The following is a 20,182-nucleotide window of genomic DNA, read 5'->3' as shown; positions in this document are numbered from 1 at the left end:
GCTCGCCGCTCGGGTGTCACTGGGGCAACCGAATGATGGGATTTTATTTTTATTATTTTTAACACATGAACGGAAACGAGAAGCTGACAATCTCATTGGCGGTCTGCTTTCTGTTCCCATTCAAGGTACACAGGATTCACAGTACGCCATTGGGCCGCCTCGCTTGCCAATCAAATGGAAGAACGAAATGTGGGCGGTCGTTTTGGTACGGAAGCCGGGAGGAAAATTTTGGGATTGGGTGGTTTCACATGGAGCAGCAGTGGGTCGCCACCCGACACTATGCCGGGTGGACTTGTACCGGAGAGCAACCGGGAGACGAATAAATACCCGAGATTTTGGACAAATAATTAAACCGGAATACGTCCTTACTATGTCGGTGTAGCGTTCGAGGCGATTTCCGGGTTCGCTTCTCAGCGCGCGCGTGCGCACATTTGTTCTTCAGTTTTTTTGTTTGTTTTTTTTTTTTTAGGGGGCGGGGGGCAAGTCCAGGCATTTTACCCCCTCAGCGTCCTCCATGGAGCAAGTTTGTTTTTTGTATCAAAGGCCGAGCATAATCACTGAAAAAGCAGCACCGTTTTTGTTCCGTTACCCTCATATGCTACGGGCGGTCGTTTAGCCGTCGGCGCGTGGCCCTGCGTTGTTTGGGGTGGAAGGGGGGAGGAATTTCCACAATGAAGCCCTTGCTGGAGCACCGGGTCTTTGTGCTTTGATTCGAACAGACCGTGTTATTATTGTCAACAACCGACACAAAATGGTGAACGTTGAGATTATGAGCTGCTTTTCGACTTGAATCCGAAGATGCGTGAGTACAAAGTGGTGGTCCTGGGCAGCGGTGGTGTCGGCAAGTCCGCCCTCACGGTCCAGTTCGTCACCGGAACGTTCATTGAGAAGTACGACCCCACCATCGAGGACTTCTACCGCAAGGAGATCGAGGTGGACTCCTCGCCGTCGGTCCTGGAGATCCTGGACACCGCCGGTACCGAGCAGTTCGCCTCCATGCGGGACCTGTACATCAAGAACGGACAGGGCTTCATCCTGGTCTACAGCCTGGTCAACCAGCAGAGCTTTCAGGACATCAAACCCATGAGAGACCAGATCATAAGGGTCAAAAGGTGGGTGGAATGTTGAAGTCAAAGTGTAAAATGCATGTAAATGTCACATCGTGGTGCAGGGGTGGGCACAATACGGCAGGCCTGTAGGCACGAAACAACACATAGCTGCTCTATTTTGGTGGACAGTGAACACTTGCTGTAAATAATAACAGAAATGTAAAAAAAAAATCATGAGCATCCCTGACCTAAAAATGTTGATCATTAACTGTATTTGTAGTTAAACCCTAATAATACTGTACTATGTTCCCAAAACGCGATTTCTTTCCACAATAAATAGCAATAGTATGCAGGTAATTTGATTTTGAATGTGCAAATGTGATACAGTACTTTTATATCAGCGGTCTCCAAGTCTGGTCATTGGGGGGCCCCATTCCAGCCTGTTTTCCCATGTTCCCCTCCTCCAACAGACCTGAGTCAAATGATCAGCTCATCAGCAAGCTTGCAAGAGTCTGATAAATATCCTGATTATTTGGTTGTCTGTTGAAAAACTATACTTGTTTTTGTGCGCCATGTTATGTCATCTTGGTGCCTAAACAATGTTGTGGTGAGTTGAGGTGCTTCATTTAGACAAAAGTAGTGCTTTTCCATTATCTTGTGGCATCCTTGTGCCAAGTAGCTATCTTGGGTTTTGGTCAGTGTTTGTGTCTAAATCTATTTTACTCTTTGAAATTAATTCAGCCTCCCAAGAAAACATCACTTTGAGGTTTGAGAAGTCAGATTCCCGCCACCAACCTTCCGATTCCGATTCACTTTTGCACTAAATTTTGTGAGTCATTTGGTACAAAAGCTACATGTGTTTGTAAAACAAATATACAGCGCTTGGGGCTGAATTCTACGACAACAAATTAACTATTTCACAGCTACAAGTGATTTTGCTGCAACTATGTATGAAAACTTATGGCCCACTCTGTCGAAATAATTTTTGCTACAACTACAAATTTATTTTCTACAACTGCATTATCTGTCGTAGTTAACACTTTTGGCAAGTGGCTACAACAACAAATTTGTTTTCTTCAGCTCCAAGTTTAGCACCCTCCATATTTACGTTTGGTCATCTTTTCATCCACCACTATTAGCAATACAAAACTTTCTGTGCATCCTCTTGAGAAGTTTACTACCATTCTCTTGTCAACTCTAGAAGGAGCTTCGCCCACCTATCACACTTCCACTGGTGGTATCTTCCGCCACGCTGCTTTTCGCTATCACCCCGGCTGGCTAGCAGCAGGTGGCCAAGGCTAGCTACTCTTTGACTAACATGGCGCCTTATGTGGTGCAGGGCGTTTGTGCGGGCAGGATGCGAGCAAAAAATTAAAATAAAAAAAATGTGTGGATAGGTGTGAAATAGGGATAGACCGATTATCTGCCGGGCCGATTATCGGTGCCGATATTTGGCAGTTTCACAAATATCGGTATCCGCCTTTTGACCAATCTGACGGCCAATAAAGCGGGTATTTTGAACACATTATGATAATTTTTCACCTTCTGCAAAAATCTTGTGAAACTTTTTATGAATCCTGTTGAAAACCCCAAATTTGCTACGTTTACGTTCATTTTTTGCACAGTGAAATACAGGAACTTTTCATTCATGGATCTATTTCAATTTCCACTTTATAAATAATGATGCTGACACTGGGAATTGCCTACAAAAAGTAAAAAAAAAAAAAAAATGTTGAAACTCACTGCATTTTTTTTAAATATATTTTTTAAACAAAGCTGTCAATATTGTTTAAAATTAAAAGAAAAAGTACTTTTTAATTTTTACACTAATATTTTCTCTTCTACAGCAAATAAACATCGGCTTGAAATATCGGTTATCGTTCTCCTTGACTACTAATAATCGGTATCAGTATCGGCCTTGAAAAAGCCATATCGGTCTATCACTAGTGTGAAATGTGAAAAGCAACGGGTCTGACATTAGTAACATACTGCAGACACTTCTATACTTTTACTGGATCCCTTTGAGACAATAAAGCCAGAGGAAGAACCTGGGTCAGGTTAGTAGGTTGAGATGTTTTATTTAACAGGCTGTTAAGGAAGCACACTTGGCAGTCGGAGGGTGAAAAGTAAGGTCACCTGAATAAGAGGTGCAGAAGGGGCCTAGTTCTGATTGAATACCTGTATACACGTTATACATATAACTATATTATAAATAAATATTAAGATAAAAACAAGCTTTTTGTGAAAAAATAAAAATTTTTGCACAACAGTGACTTTGACACTAATATCGCTTGTTTAGCGACAAGGCAGCGCAGCACAAGACGTTGCGCTGCCCATTGAGAGAGAAAAAAAATGTAATAAACGTAAATTAATGTTTTTGGCAGCATCCATTAGGATTTTAGAATACATCAACGTTTTTGGCGTTCAAAGAGTTCAGTGAATCAGGATAATTTCCCGCAACACACCTGATAACTTCCCACGGCACACTAATGTGCCATGACACTGTCTGGGAATCACTGGTCTAAATCCATGTAGATTTCAAGTGGCACTAGATTAGATTTGTGCAATATGGGCAAAATTGTATATGCCGAAACAATACCTGCCACCCCATTGTCAAGCTATTGCACACCCAAAGCGGATACAACTACAGAAATAGGAGTACAAGTGGTAAATCTAGTAGTCTACACCAGGTTTCACTCCTTTTTCCAAGTCAAGACCCAAATAAAAAAAATGTGCTTCCTCCCCAGGAGCCACAATTAACTAAAATTTATCACATTCTGAACTAACATTGACATTTACTGTACATAATCTAATGATGCACAACACAAGAGATGTGAATTTATGATGAAAAATGGTTTGTGTGCTTGATGAGTAAAAAAAAATAAATAAAAAATAGCTTGCAGCGTTTTACTCTCGACAGTCGGCAACACTATAAAAATTGATTGTTACGCATTAATGTCGCCCACAGGGCTCATTATAGGGGGTCCTTGGTTTACGACGCAACCGACACGCAAGGAACAAAAATGTTTTTCATACAAATATTTGCTGTAATTATGACTTTCCTACTCCATTTGCGCCGGTTTGCGATTGAGGAACATAAAAACAATAAAATAGCGTATGTTTTTTCCCTACTCTGACAATAGACAACGCTATAAAATAAATTGATCTATTAGCTTCCGAGTAACTGTACCTTTTCAAATTTTAATTTTCCACATGATCAATCGAGACAATTGAGTCAAACAGTCACCCCTAGTTCGTAGTCAAGTGCTTCACATAACTTGACTTTGATGCAGCTAGCTAGTGTGGGATTCATCCTCACTCACTGACCCATTGACAGTCCTCCACTGGAATAGTCTGCCTTTTGAGAGGGCAGCAAAAAAAAAAAAGGCCCGCAGCAGCAAATTAGAGACTGTGGAGCGACAGTATATGCTAAGGTTAATTAAGTTGGTAGTTGTTTATTCTTCTCATTTCTTGTCTTTTCTGTTTGACGACAAATGTGCTCGATCAACGAACGGCAAGATGTGGTTCACCTGGCGGAATACATATTATAATACAGTAGTACCTTCTTTTGCCAGTGGATAAGTGGCAGTAGTGAGGTAACTTGCAGTGAAAGTGGGGCACAAGTCTGTTGAGGTTTCTCCGGGTATAACCCTTAACTCATTCACTCCCAAAAACGTATTTATACGTTTTTTTTTTAGGTTTTTGTTTGCTAGAGTTTATGTAATGAAGGCTTTGATGCAGTTTCTGACCTAAAGTGGTCGCTTAAAGCGATGGTAGTTATTACAAGAAAAGAAAAAATCGGCTAGCAGGTGGCAGAGTAGTATAAGAGATCAACCAGGTCCATGTTGCAACAAGCTCTTTTTCCCAGTATTTTCAACAGGTTTGTTAATAATGATGAAACTTAGCTAATTCTAATGCTAATTACTACAAAACGTAAAAACAGATTAAAAAAAAAAATGCCGTATGTTTTTTTCCCTGATGAAAGAAGAGAAACATTTTTCTTTTGTTAGATTCTATGTTTTTATAGCAATAGAACATGAAAATGGCTGGGAGTGAATGAGTTAATGGGAGCAGTATAGAAAATGAATAAAAGAACAACCACTCAATGTGTGCGTTGGTTTAATTTGAACTTGTAATTTTGGTGCATCCTCTAAATACTCGTACAACTCTGAATGAAGTAATGAGGTTGGTGCATTTACTGCCACTTGTTTTGATCCCTATTTCCTGCATGTTTATAATATGCTAATGTATACACGCACACTCGCACTCCAGCTGCAGCCCGACTGTTGCGCGATTTCGCCCCACGCGCCACCAGAGAGAGTCTGGTGTTGTTCTCTAATGTCACAGTACAAATTTATTTTCGCATTTTCACACGCAACTCCCACACATGCGTCGCTCGGATGTTTGATGTGCATTTTAAAAAGCCTCGGGATGAGCAAAGATCCATTTAAAGGGAACATGTGGAAAATGCACTTAACTCATTCACTCCCAACCATTTTTACTTAAGTGTTTTCCTGGATTTTGACTGATTTTTCAAGGCTTGCGAAATATTGTGTTCTATTGCTATAAAAAATATGGAACATACCAAAAGAGATTAGAGTCTCTTCTTTTATCAGGAAAAAAAAAAGTATATTCCTATCTGTTTCTGCTGTGCAACAATAGAACATAGTTAAGTTTCGTCGTTTTTCACAATTCTGCTTAGAACTGTGGGGAAATCAGCTTGTTTTAACATGGCCTGGTTGATCTCTTATACTCTGCTGCCACTCAACCATTTTCTGCAGTAGAGAGACTGCATCAAAGCCTTCTCTATGCTCTGGCATAACAAAAAAACGTATAAATACGTCTTTGGGACACTTCAAACATTTAAAATATGACATATTTATACGTTTTTGGGAGCTAATGAGTTAATTGCTGGGTACGCAGTGGTCAAGTGGCTAGCACGTTTACCTCACCGTTCTGAGGTTAGGGGTTCGAATCTTGGCTCTGGCATTTCTGTGTTGGAGCATTTCCTCCCTGTGCTTGTGTGTGGGTTTTCTCTGGGTACGCTTCTTCACCTTTTCCTTAACTGCGTTTAGTTCATTGAAGACTCTAAATTGTCCACAGGTGTGGATTGTTGTTTGTGCCCTGCGATTGGCTGGCAACCAGCTCAGGGTGTACTCCACCTAAGTAGCCACTCGGCATCATATTGACAGCTATTGCTAACATTTTTGTTCCCTTACATGTACTATAATGTACAGACTCTTTTAGGGCCCGACCGATTAATCGGCCGATTATTGGCCTTCAAACATCGGCCATTTGGCCCAATTGGCCGATTATTTCCCCCTTAAAACGTTAGCGAAGAACACTGAAGTTTACGACGTTGTGAAAGTGCCCTGAATGCACCATTTTACTTTTGTAGCATTAGCAACTAGCCCCAAGTGGTTGAGAAAAAAAAAATCCACAATATGTTGTCATTGCGACTTGTCTTCTGCCGATTAATCGGCCGATTATTGGCCTTCAAACATCGGCCAATTGGGCCAAATGGCCGATTATTTCCCCCTTAAAACGTTAGCGAAGAACACTGAAGTTTACGACGTTGTGAAAGTGCCCTGAATGCACCATTTTACTTTTGTAGCATTAGCAACTAGCCCCAAGTGGTTGAGAAAAAAAAAATCCACAATATGTTGTCATTGCGACTTGTCTTCTGCCGATTAATCGGCCGATTATTGGCCTTCAAACATCGGCCAATTGGGCCAAATGGCTGATTATTTCCCCCTTAAAACGTTAGCGAAGAACACTGAAGTTTACGACGTTGTGAAAGTGCCCTGAATGCACCATTTTACTTTTGTAGCATTAGCAACTAGCCCCAAGTGGTTGAGAAAAAAAAAATCCACAATATGTTGTCATTGCGACTTGTCTTCTGCCGATTAATCGGCCGATTATTGGCCTTCAAACATCGGCCAAAACAATCGGCCAATTGGGCCAAATGGCCGATTATTTCCCCCTTAAAACGTTAGCGAAGAACACTGAAGTTTACGACGTTGTGAAAGTGCCCTGAATGCACCATTTTGCTTTTGTAGCATTAGCAACTAGCCCCAAGTGGTTGAGAAAAAAAAAAAATCCACAATATGTTGTCATTGCGACTTGTCTTCTGCCAAATAACCGGCGCCCCGTCACGGTTACATCCGCTGGGAGGATTGCTGTTAAAAAACAGCTTGAGTCACTGTCTTTAGAAACTAAAGACCAAGTTCGAAATCTTGGGGTACTAATAGACTCAGATCTGACCTTCAGCAATCATATTAAATTCATCACTAAAACAGCCTTTTACCAGCTGAAAAACATATCCAGACTGAAGGACTGCATGCTTCAAGCAGACCAAGAGAAGCTTATCCATGCTTTTATCTCCAGCAGACTAGATTACTGTAACGGTCTTCTGACTGGACTCTCTCAAAAGAACATGAGACAATTGCAGCTCATTCAGAACGCTGCAGCTCGAGTTCTGACCAAAACAAAAAGATCAGAACATATTACTCCAGTACTTAAGGATTTACACTGGCTCCCTGTCAGCTGTAGAATCGATTTTAAAGTTCTGCTACTCGTCTATAAATCACTAAATGGTTTGGGTCCTGAATATATCCAAGAAATGCTGATTGAGTACAAACCCAGCAGGGCTCTGAGATCCACAGACTTGGGCCAACTAGTGGAACCCAGAGTTCGAAGCAAACATGGTGAAGCTGCATTTAGCTATTATGCTGCACACAGATGGAATAGGCTGCCAACAGAAGTGAAGTCAGCCCCGAGTGTAAATGCTTTCAAATCCAGGTTAAAAACTTTGCTTTTTTCTTATACCTTTGATTAGGGACTTTTAAACAGCTTTAATTAAGTTGTTTTTTTTTTTTTTTTTTTTTTTTATAATATTAATTATATATATTAATATATTAATATTATTTTAAACTTCCTTATGTTAAATGTTTTAAAGTTTGTTGAATAATGTTTTAAGATTGTTATTGTATGTTTTTTTTTGTTTTTTTTAGTAAATTTTGTAACCTATTTTTTTTTTTTTTTTTTTTTTTTTTTTCCTCTGAATGTTAACTACTGTTTTTTGATGCTTATGTGTTGTCTTTCCTTGTGTAAAGCACATTGAGTTGCCTTGTGTATGAAATGTGCTATACAAATAAACTTGCCTTGCCTTGCTGGGGTCAGGGCCGTCGCTCTGTCAAGCGTCCGTCGGCAGGAACTGTCATGGAGTCTATGGGCGCACATGATTACAATGTGATCCGGTGCGAGCTAACGTGCACCCAATCACTCCTCATGCCAGGGACAAGCTGTGATTGGTGGCTTTCCCGGGCATGTAAATAAATAACCGCACCATGGCCAGAGAGTGATGAGGAAGTGCGGTGAGATAGAGTGATAAACCTTGATGTTTGCTAAGCAATTGAGCTGTGGGGTGTACGAAATATGATGAAACCCTTCGCACCCGCCATCCATCTATCCGATCATTGGTTATATATGAATGTAATGCTTACCAGGGGCAGGGGACTTGGGTTGAGACGTGGGATGCCCGCTGTACTGATAGCTGGTCAATTACAAGGCCAACATAACGATTAATCTACAGGAATAATTGTGTTCTGAAACAGTGTAAGAAATTTAGATGGAGTCCGCTGTCCATTCATCCATTCACTCTCACGGTCATGTCTGTTGGTTATGATAGATCTTCAGTATGCTGGGTGAAGGAAGAAACCAGACAAGCACAGGTCAAACATGCAAACGCCACGTATATTTCCCCGCAAATAATCTAGTTGAATAATTCAACTTGCAAACTCCACACAGTGAGGCCCAAGCTGATATTTGAACCCCAAACCTCAGACCTGTGTGGGAGAAATCCTAACCACGAGGCCCACCGACCTCTGCTGTGTTGGCAAAAATGTGAACGTTGACAGTTGCTTTCCAATAGCATTTACGTATAAAAATGTGAAGGCTTAGACAATCTGTGGTTGCACTATATTGTATGGTCATAGTTGCGTAAGTCCTCGTGATGTTGACTACACTTACATGCAGTCAATAACTCTTTCAAAATGTGAATATTGGCAATATACGTGTTTTGAAAACACGCAAAAACTCAAAGAAGACCGCTCGGTTACGTTTGTTTCGAACCGCAATCCACCAGAAATACACAAGCAGAGGTAAACAAACAGAGGCGGGCATTCCGTCGCCACTGACGGAAGGTCCGTCAGTCCGTCTGACTGACGGACACTACTGTCTGCCGTCGTAAAATAGTAGAGTGATGGCGGAAGTGTGGTTAAAATAAAATGACGGACTGATGATTGGTTTGGTTTGGGTTAAAAAAATAATAAAAAAATTAAAAAAATGACGGACTAACGATGACAAAAGTGTTCCCAGGACTCTGGCGAATGATGGACCATCTGTGTAAACAAACATGGCGAAACTCTCACACAGCACACACTTGTAAATGAGGATGAAACCACCTGCTTTATTATTGTGATGATGATGTATTTATTTGCGTCATTACGTTGTCTGTGTGTCTTCATTGAAATCAGGGTATTCCAATTGTCATGTACGGAAGTAATTTTTTACGCATGTAAACGTATTATACCGAATGTTTCAGAAAACGTAATTTTGACCTTAACCCGATTATTGACTGCATGTAAACATAGTCGAAGCCGTGATTATTTTGCCATTAAGCATCAAGGAAAAATCTCCATTGGTTCACCCTAATGTCTTTGTTGGGCAAAAATATCCGTCATCTGTTAGTGGCATCAAGCGTGGAAGGAAGTGGGAAGGGCTGTTTTTAAAAGCCATGGGAGAATCCCAGTTTTCAAATACCACCCTTGATCTTGTCTTGGGTTGTTTACGGAAGACATAACTCTGATCTTCACTGGATTATATCTTAGATGTGCCAAAAGAGAGAGGCGCTTGTAATTCTCTGACTCAGAACCTCCCTAAAATAGCGATTGTCAAGACGAAGAAGAAGAAAACTCGGAACCCCGCCTCGTCTTGTCGGTTCGAACACCCCCCCCCCCCAAAAAAATCGGAGTCTTGATCCCCGTCGGCGGCTTGCAGCATCCGTCAGCAAGACGGACGCCGGTTGATGCGTCATGCATTATAGATGAGATGTGTCTGGGAACGGGGCAGTCACAGAAAAGCCTCGTGGCCGCCCTGAGGCTCGCCGGCTCAAGGCTGAAAGCCGTGTTGGAGTCGCTGCATGACCACAACCAACGTTTGGTATTTCATCATGTTTTCATGGCATATCTCCATTTTGTTTTCCATCTACAAGAAATGTATCGAGACTAGGGGTGTGAATTGCCTAGTACCTGACGATTCGATTCGTATCACGATTCACAGGTCACGATTCGATTCGATACCGATTAATCCCGATACGAATTTATAAGTCGATTGTTGCGATTTTTTTTCATTCGAATTTAGAAAATACTAATCAGTAAGCTTGTAGAGTTTAAGATTTATATGAAAATGTATTATTTATTTATCTTATAGAGGTTGTAATCTGTTTCATGTTTGAACAGCATTAAAATAAAATATTAAGGCTTAATGTTCCGTTCATATAACATTCTTCCATGCTCAAGGTGTGAATCCTAACCCGAAGTCAGACGTTTTGTTGAATATTTTTCCATTAAAAATGGAAGTTTAAAAATCGATTCACACACACAAAAAAAAAAAAAGGCAATGATGATAAGACGTTGAATCCGTTGAATCCGAATACCGAATGAACAATTCTGAGCTCTTAAAAAAAAAAAAAAAAAAAAAAAAAAAAAAAAAAATCGATTTTTTTTTTTATTGAATCGATTCGAGAATCGCGCGATGTAGTATCGCGATATATCGCCGAATCGATTTATTTTTTTTTTAACACCCCTAATCGAGACAGCGCCAAGCAGTATCTGGTATCACTGCTTGCCTGGTCCAGACACAGGGTGGTCGACACCTTTTTTTTTTTTTCTTCTTCTCCTTTGCAAGGCCCTTGGAGCTTCGGTATCTTTGGCAGCCGCAGTCTCACACCTCCTGGGAGCACAAGTTTCCTCCTCTGTTATTATGACTATATATAGCCCCCTCTCTCCTGTATGCCACATGTCTTTGTGTAGCAAAGAGGCCCCAGTGAGCCACACAAGTTGAATAAGTGCCTCTATTAGATAGAACAGAGAAGCAAGCAGTTTGAAATCCGCTGATGGATATGAATGTTCCCTGATGTGACATTGCTGGCCCTTTTTAACAGCTTTTGAAGGATTTTCAGAGTTGGACCAAAAGCACAGCAGGGTGCATCTTAAATGGCACTTTCACCCTGATTGAAGGGCAAGTTCCTGCAGATTCTCGGATTTTAAGGCAACGATTCTTGTGAGGAAAAACGCCGGTGTCGTTGCTACCACGTGACTCACACCAAAGTTACTGGTAACAGTTCGGAAGGCAACATTTTCAGGAAACGTATGTCGAGAAAGTCGCAGAGAGAGGTTGAACCATGTGTGTTCAAAGCAAAACAAAAAACAAAAAAAGACACTGGCTGAGTCATTTTGGCTGGACAATGGGTTTTATGCACATTTTATTTATTCATTTATAGTGTCTATTAGGGGTGTGAATTGCCTAGTACCTGACGATTCGATTCGTATCACGATTCACAGGTCACGATTCGATTCGATACCGATTAATCCCGATACGAATTTATAAGTCGATTGTTGCGATTTTTTTTCATTCAAATTTAGAAAATACTAATCAGTAAGCTTGTAGAGTGTAAGATTTATATGAAAATTTATTATTTATTTATCTGAAATTTCAGTCTTATAGAGGTTGTAATCTGTTTCATGTTTGAACAGCATTAAAATAAAATATTAAGGCTTAATGTTCCGTTCATATAACATTCTTCCATGCTCACGGTGTGAATCCTAACCCGAAGTCAGATGTTTTTTTGAATATTTTTCCATTAAAAATGGAAGTTTAAAAATCGATTCACACACACACAAAAAAAAAAAAAAAAAAAGGTAATGATGATAAGACGTTGAATCGGTAAGACTACCGAATGAACAATTCTGAGCTCTTTAAAAAAAAAAAAAAATCGATTTTTTTTTATTGAATCGATTCGAGAATCGCGCGATGTAGTATCGCGATATATCGCCGAATCGATTTTTTTTTTAACACCCCTAGTGTCTATCTAGGTAAGTTCGGTGCTTCAAAAGCGCCGTACACGTGTTTACATGTCATTCATGAAACATGACAAGTTGAAGTGATAATGCAACAGATTGGTTTGCATTTTTGTTGCAATCTGATATAATTCATTGATTTACATTTACGCCACACTAGTTTGGTAGTAGTGAAAGGCATAGTGTGTCATTTGCGCCATCTAGTGGTGGACTATTCATTAATTTTAAAAACCCACTATTGATTTCTATAAGGTCGGCACGGTGGGTGACTGGTTAGCACGCCCGCCTCCCAGTTCTGAGGACTCCGGTTCGAGTCCAGGCTCCGTCCTTCCTGGGTGGAGTTTGCATGTTCTCCCCGTGCCCGCGTGGGTCTTCTCCGGGTACTCCGGTCTCCTCCCACATTTAAAAGACATGCATGGCAGGTTAATTGGGCACTCCGAATTGTCGCGAGGTGTGTGTGTGAATGGTTGTTCGTCTCTGTGTGCCCTGCGATTGGCTGGCAACCAGTGCAGGGTGCCCCCCCGCCTACTGCCCAGAGCCAGCAGCTAAGATAGGCGCCAGCACCCCCCGCGACCCTTGTGAGGAATGAGCGGTCAAGAAAATGGATGGATGGATGGATGATTTCTATAATATGCAAAAAAAAAAAAAAAAGTCCTATCATTTAATTTTATACAATCGTAGGTTTAGTCAATCACAATATTTATGGGTGAGGATCACAAATCGATATTTGAGCCCGACACTGACTGGAGCGGTTGTGAGGTAACAGCAGGCTAAATGTAGACAAACTGGAGAAACACAATTGCTGTTACTTTACTTCTCATATCTTCTCTTTATGAGAGTGAATCTAAATATATTCCAGCCAACTGGCAGAATTCTTGATGATCACTTAATCAAATGATATGATATGATATATATCCTCGCTTGTAGTAAGTTTAGCGCGACAGGAAGAATGAGCTGTAGGAGGAACTGGTGATTAAGATAGATAATATAAAATAGTGATAGACCGATATGGCTTTTTCAAGGCCGATACTGATACCGATTATTAGTAGTCAAGGAGAACGATAACCGATATTTCAAGCTGATATTTATTTGCTGTAGAAGAGAAAATATTAGTGTAAAAATTAAAAAGTACTTTTTCTTTTCAATTTTAAACGATATTGGCAGCTTTGTTTAAAAATTATATTTAAAAAAAATTGCAGGGAGTTTCAACATTTCTTTTTTTTCTTTTTTCTTTTTTTTTTTTTACTTTTTTTTAAATTCTTAAAAATAAAACATGTAGGGAATTCCCAGTGTCAGCATCCTTATTTATAAAGTGGAAATTGAAATAGATCCATAAATGAAAAGTTCCTGTATTTCACTGTGCAAAAAAATGAACGCAAACGTAGCAAATTTGGGGTTTTCATCAGGATTCATAAAAAGTTTCAAAAGATTTTTGCAGAAGGTGAACAAATTGTCAGAATGTGTTCAAAATACCCGCTTTATTGGCTTTCAGATTGGTCAAAAGGCCGATACCGATATTTGTCAAACTGCCAAATATCGGCACCGATAATCGGCCCGGCCGATAATCGGTCTATCCCTAATATAAAACTCCACTTGGGGGTAATGTATTTTTAAGTAGATGAAAATGAAATGGACTCTCGAAAATATGCAGGGACGATGACATGGATGGATATATATATATATATATATATATATATATATATATATATATATATATATATATATATATATATATATATATATATGTCACCAACCAGCTCTCCCCTTACGAACCCTCAGGTACGAGAAGGTCCCCGTCATCCTGGTGGGCAACAAGGTGGACCTGGAGAGCGAGCGGGAGGTGTCGTCCAGCGAGGGCCAGGCGCTGGCCGAGGAGTGGGGCTGCCCCTTCATGGAGACGTCGGCCAAAAGCAAAACCATGGTGGACGAACTGTTCGCCGAGATCGTGCGGCAGATGGACTACGCCGCCCAGCCCGACAAGGACGACCCCTGCTGCTCGTCCTGCAATATACAATAGCCATCCGGGGCGGGGGGGGGGGGGGGGGGGGGGGGGGGGGTTGGAGGTTACGGCAGCGACACACACAAGACACGTACTTGCCACGCTCACACACACACACGCACATGCGCACACACGGCAAGCAGTGATCGAACACGATGGATTTTAAAATCTGATATCAGCAGTGACGGTTTTCATGATGTGGTAGGATTGAAAACTTTACAAAAACATGCCCTCGCCTTATGTTGCGCTCCACCTTTTTAGTCGTCATCAGCAGAGAATTACACCGCGGGACCTTCAATTTTTTTTTAATTTTTTTTTTTAAAGATAATGTTCTTAAGATTTACTTTGATGATGCATTTACTGTGACAACAAAACACTAACTGATTTCTCGCATCCCTTTGCTTCAAGTACGAACAAAGGTTTGGATTTGTGTACATTTTGTGCAGTGCTTTTTTTGGGAGTTTTTTTTTTTATTTTTTTTTATTTTTTTATTTTTTTACTCATCGCCGGGCTGAACCAAAGAGGTGACCTGAAAGCATTTGATCTAGTTTTTCCAATATTGTAAATGGAGAGGAACAGCAGTGCACTATTTTTATTTTTTTTTTTAAAACACAGAAAACACCATCGTCTTCCACATTTAAAAAAAAAAAATCATCTAAAAATGAAGTCTTTATGAACCTCTGATTGATAGTGTTTGATTATTCCAAATAGGGATAATTGATTAATTGATCATTCACCATTACTTGTCTGTAAGGCAAAATGGAATGCACTACCTAATTTCAACCAGTGGAGGCGGTGTTGATCACTCAACTCGTTGGCTGTCTTAAGAAGAACAAGATGGCCTATAGCACAGCAGATCTCCGTTATCCAGTGATATTTATTTATCGATTAATCGGTCATAGAAAGAAGTGGAATTCCACAACATTTTGTGCCATTTGTTTTGATTAATTGATTGTGGAAACATTTAGAATGTTCCGCGCTGGTTTCAGTTTATTACGTTTTTTGTTTTTGTTTTTTTTTGTTTTTAGAACATCCTGTGATTAATTTTGCCAATTTATTGGTTGTGGAAAAAGGAGCTCAGAACATTCAGTGTTGTTTTGTCTCGATAAATTGTCACGGACATGAAAGATCAGATCATTCAGTGCTATTATTTTTATTTCTTTTCTTTTTTTAATGTCATTTGGTTGTGAAAACAGGAGTTAAGAACATTCAGTAATATTTAGACTAATTGGTTGTGGGAAAAGGAGCTTAGAACATTCAGTTATGTTGTCTTGATTAATTGGTTGTGGAAACCAATACAGAACCCTCTGTGCTGTTGTCAGCTAGTTGGTCTTAAAAAACAGGAGTTCAGAACATTCAGCACTACATTTATTTAAAAGAATTTGTCAAAAATACAGGAGTTCAGAACAGTCAGTGTTATTTTTTTGTATTAATTGTAGAAATTAGTTTATAACATTCAACAGTATATATATATTTTTTTTTAACCAGTGAATTGCTCGTGGAAACAGGAGTTCAGAACATTACAACTCATCAGTCAAGATGCCAACAGTTGCGATCATGCTTTAGATTTTTTTTCCTCATCCACTGGTGATGCGCTCGAAGCATCCACATAGAGTATGTGAAGATGAATTATGATGGTGGTGTACATATTTTTTATGGGAAGTGCCATCTTAAAGGGAAAGTCAACCTTAAACATTTCTCTGACATCCTGATTAATATTACATTTGCTTAATATGAGTTATGCAGCAAAATCCAGCTGTTTTTATCCACCTCAGGGGGCGGCCATTTTGCCACTCGCTGTCGACTGAAGATGACATCACAGTTGCTCAGGTCTCAAGCAACAACCAAACACGGCTGACCTGTTTTCTAAAGCTGAGCTGTGATTGGTTGTTACCTGAGACCCGAGGAACTGTGATGTCATTTTCACTCGACAAGAGTCAAAATGGCCGCCTCCTGATATTGATTAAAAACTGCTGGATTTTGCTGCATAACTCACATTCCACTATTGCAATATTAACCAGAATACCATATTTAGAGTAGTGGGGCTGCATAGAACATTTTGTCAAGAATTTTTTATTTTTTGTTTTGGTTGACTTTCCTTCTAACAAGTGTCATAAAATGAAAGGCAGAAAGAATATACGGACAAACAAATGCAGGTATGAATCCCGGACACTGTCTCGACTGTGCATCTTTTTCATTTTAATTTACACCAGGAAGCAGACTTTCTCTGATTCCCTCCTTGTGTAATTAACCATGTTGATTTTTATTTTATTTTAATTTTTTTTTTACGTGACTCTTGAATCCTCCTCTGATTCTGTTACCATTTGACACCTGCGTAATAAAAGTGTCCAACACTTGGATTAGCAGCTTTTTAATGCAAGGGGATGTGTTTTAGAATTGAATTCTCTTTGTATTAACGTTTAAAATGTCATCCACCTGGAGGTGGGATTTGGTGGGCGCTAGCAACACCTTTGACGCTGCCTTCCACTGTCTTGCATTGCACAGGTACTTCCTCATTCCATCTGGTCTTGGCACATTGCTCTCATAATCCCCCTTGCTAGACAACACTGACAACTACTATCAAGTCAACACACCAAATTCTGTTACTGTCAGTCAAAATAAGAACATTTTTTACACTATATAGATGCAGTACTTTATATTATAGAGAGAGGTTTTGCATCACCTTTAGATGTTGCTCAGATTCAGAGGGCCTGCGGTATTTGAGCAAGATCAAAAGTAAATTGGCGGTATCATTACCTACATGTACGTTAAATGTCATCAATGCTTAGATTCACAATTAATTCACGATTAATCATTAAACATGTTTTGGTGGGAGTTTAGCACACACAAAGTTTTTATATTGGGCAAGTTCTATAAGCATATTTCCAATGTTACAATGCGGGATTGGTGCGAATTAAACAGGGGAAGAAAAAAATGTTGGATAATCGTGAGTATGTTGTCTTGTTTAGCAATGTTGAACTGTCAACCAAAATAACGTGTAGCATTAGCTTAAGTTATGCAGACGAAGGATTGTAGCGTCCTAGTTTTTAATTGTGAAAATCTCGAACCATTTTAGCCACACCCAGAAAAAGTATTTCTGTTAGCATTTCGATTGTAAAAGTAAGCTTTTCATTCCCCAGCATTTCTTTTGCGAGTGTCAGCAGCTTGTAATGAAGACTAAAAGTGTCTTTTAGTTGTTGTTTTGTTGTATTTATGGTCCAAACAAGAGTAGGAGGCACATTTAGGCTGCAGCAGGAAGGAGGTGATTTGTTGTTTTTTTGGAGGATGACACAATGGGAGCAACACACATATTCCCGATGGACGTTTAAGCTGGCTCTGAATGCGTTTCGGTCATTCCGCTAAAAAGAGACAACATCAGTGCTTAAAAGGAGCACAAACAATCCGAGCGTAGCAAGAATGGACGCCTTCCTTTCCATTTTCCGGTGCACTTTGTTGACTTAAACCGCGGCCGGCTTACGGAGATATGCTCTGTTGCTTTTTATAGCCGCCATCTTTAACGTGCGGCAGTAAAAGTACAGTATAATAACTACTGTGCTGCATTCCAACTTTGACAATTATATCCCAGACCGAGCATGGCCGGCCACGATGACTTTTCAACTACTTCATGTCCTTTCCACAAAGACCGGAGAGCAAACGGGGGACACGTCTATCACGGCTGTTTCGAAGAAGCTTTGTTCTTAATGAGTATGGAATATGTCTTTAAATATTGTATTTATTCATATATTGCTTTCATTATAGAGATAAAGCAACGCGTGTGAATGTCCAAGGTCAGCCATAGACCTTGAAAGTCTGACTTGAATCTTTGTGTATTTTCGAGAGTGGAACCTCTAAAGTCGAACACAATTTGATTATTTCACCAATGAGAATCAATTGAAGTTACTTTAAAGTGGAAGTCAACCTAAACATTTCTTGACAATAATGTGTTATATGTGACCTCACTTGTCTAAACATGACATTCTGATTTGTGTAATATGAGTTGTGAAGCAAAATCCAGCCGTTGTTAATCCATCTCAGGGGGCGGCCATTTTGCCGCTTGCTGTCGAGTAAAGATTACATCAGTGTTGTTCAGGTCTCAGGTAACAACCAATCACAGCTCAGCTTCAGAAAAGAGATGAAGTAACAACCAATCACCGCTCAGTTTTAGAAAACAGATGAGCTGTGATTGGTCGTTGCCTGACCTGAGCAACAATGATGTCATCTTCACTCGACAGCAAGTGTCAAAATGGCCACCCCCTGAGAAGGATAAAAATGGCTGGATTTTACTGCTTAACTTATATTCCACTAACACAATATTAACAAAAATAACATATTTAAACTAGTGGGGCAGTATAGACTATACTATACTTCACTTTTAAAACTAAACTTATCTTCTGTGGCATACAAAGCTTGTTTCAGTCCAAGACTGGGCTAGAGGCAGGGGTACTTTGTACAACCGGACCTAATGACATGTTTTGTGTGGACACCATGCTGTGAAATGAATGAGCTCATCCGCCTTAATCCGCCTCATGTTGCTGTTCTTATGAACGCGAGTCTGTAAACAAAGCATGTTCAGGTGCTTTATTTACTCTAATGAGACAGGCCAATAGACTGAGGGGCTTTTAGACTGAAGGTCTCCGCGGGCTTCATGATGGACAAGGACCAGTCTGTTGCATCATTTACACTGATGTATACAGTATATTGTTATAAGTGCAGAGTTGCAGGGTGCTAATGAGAAAATAAATCATTCTCTTAAAAATATCCTTGTTGTGGTGGCAGGAGTTGACTTTCAAGGAAGCCGTCACGCAGGGGAGGAGACGCTGAATGGGGGGGAAGCAAATTCCGTTTGAACATGTCCCACTGGACCTTCACGGCGCAGGTGTGTGAATTAAAAAGCCACCGACTCCTTGTTTCCGACTCTGAGCTCCCCCAGCGTTCCATCTGTGAAAACGGCACGCCGCGCTTCCTCCAGCTGGGATCCTCCACATCATTTCTTGTCAAAATGACAAGGGAAGTGCAGCGTTAGTCACGACTGCACTGGCTCGACATCCTGAGGAGGGAAAGGAGCACTTGACTGTAAATGCAGTGGTGACCAGCACTTTTAAAATTGAGAGCTACTTCTTGGGCAATAATCTACTAGTCTTTCTTTTGCCCTCTGGTGGACATGGCAGGCACACCGGGAGGAGTAGACATTGTATTGAATTGAATTGCAGCATTAACAGTTTAATTCCCAACATTCTATTTAATTTTTTTATTACGCTCTCTACAGTACAGTTACAATATCAGAGTGGAATAGTTTATATGAACAAAAATTCAATGAGGAACAAGATTATAGGCACAACAGCAGCATTTGTCTTACCTGTATGAATCTCATCGTGTTTACATTTTTATCCCTTCTACAACATTCAGTCGCAGCTAATGAAAAACACTGTTAAGTATGATGCAGCGCAAACTTCAACCATAATCGTATGTCAACACTAGTGATCTTTTTGTCTCTCTTGAAGCAAAGGACCAACTCATTGACTCCTCTCGACTTTTCTGCAAAGTTTTAAAAGTCTTCAGCAGGTACTCGTGTGAGAAAATAGGTCATTTTCCTCTGGAGCATTTTTTTTTGCAAGCTCGGTACTCGTCAGCTGAAAGCTAATGAGAATGAATGCACACATTTTCACTTTTAGGTTTCATAACAGTGGCCGCCATCACGGTGTTCTAATGATAGCACATCTGCCTCACAATTCTGGGTTCGAACCTTTTGAATTTTAGGGGTCCAGATAATTCTGTTTTCTAAAAGTCTAAATACTGTAATGTCAAAAGTGCTACCTTGACTTACGAACGCCCATCTTCCGAGGTACGAGCTATTGCTTTTTTTTTTTTTTTTTTTTTTTCTCTCTGTGTCGCCAAGTCATCTTTGGGTTTCACATACATCGCCGCTAGATGGCGGCAGCGAAAGCTACAACACCAGTCCAGACTCATCTGCTTCTTCACATTTTCATTGAAGA

At 40.2% G+C, this 20,182-nt stretch overlaps 1 protein-coding gene across 1 annotated transcript; it reads left to right on the top strand.

Annotated features, from left to right (window-relative positions):
- Positions 1-234: 234 nt before the first annotated feature.
- On the top strand, positions 235-14,211 carry LOC144030335 (ras-related protein Rap-2a). Its single transcript, XM_077536543.1, has 2 exons — positions 235-1,112; positions 13,970-14,211. Exons 1-2 carry the CDS (start codon positions 799-801, stop codon positions 14,205-14,207), a joined length of 552 nt encoding a protein of 183 aa, XP_077392669.1. The 5' UTR covers positions 235-798; the 3' UTR covers positions 14,208-14,211.
- The last annotated feature ends 5,971 nt before the right edge of the window (positions 14,212-20,182 follow it).

Source organism: Festucalex cinctus, chromosome 11, assembly GCF_051991245.1.
Source record: "Festucalex cinctus isolate MCC-2025b chromosome 11, RoL_Fcin_1.0, whole genome shotgun sequence".
NCBI classification, from domain to species: Eukaryota; Metazoa; Chordata; class Actinopteri; order Syngnathiformes; family Syngnathidae; genus Festucalex; species Festucalex cinctus.
This window is presented reverse-complemented; position numbering and strand designations above follow the sequence as displayed.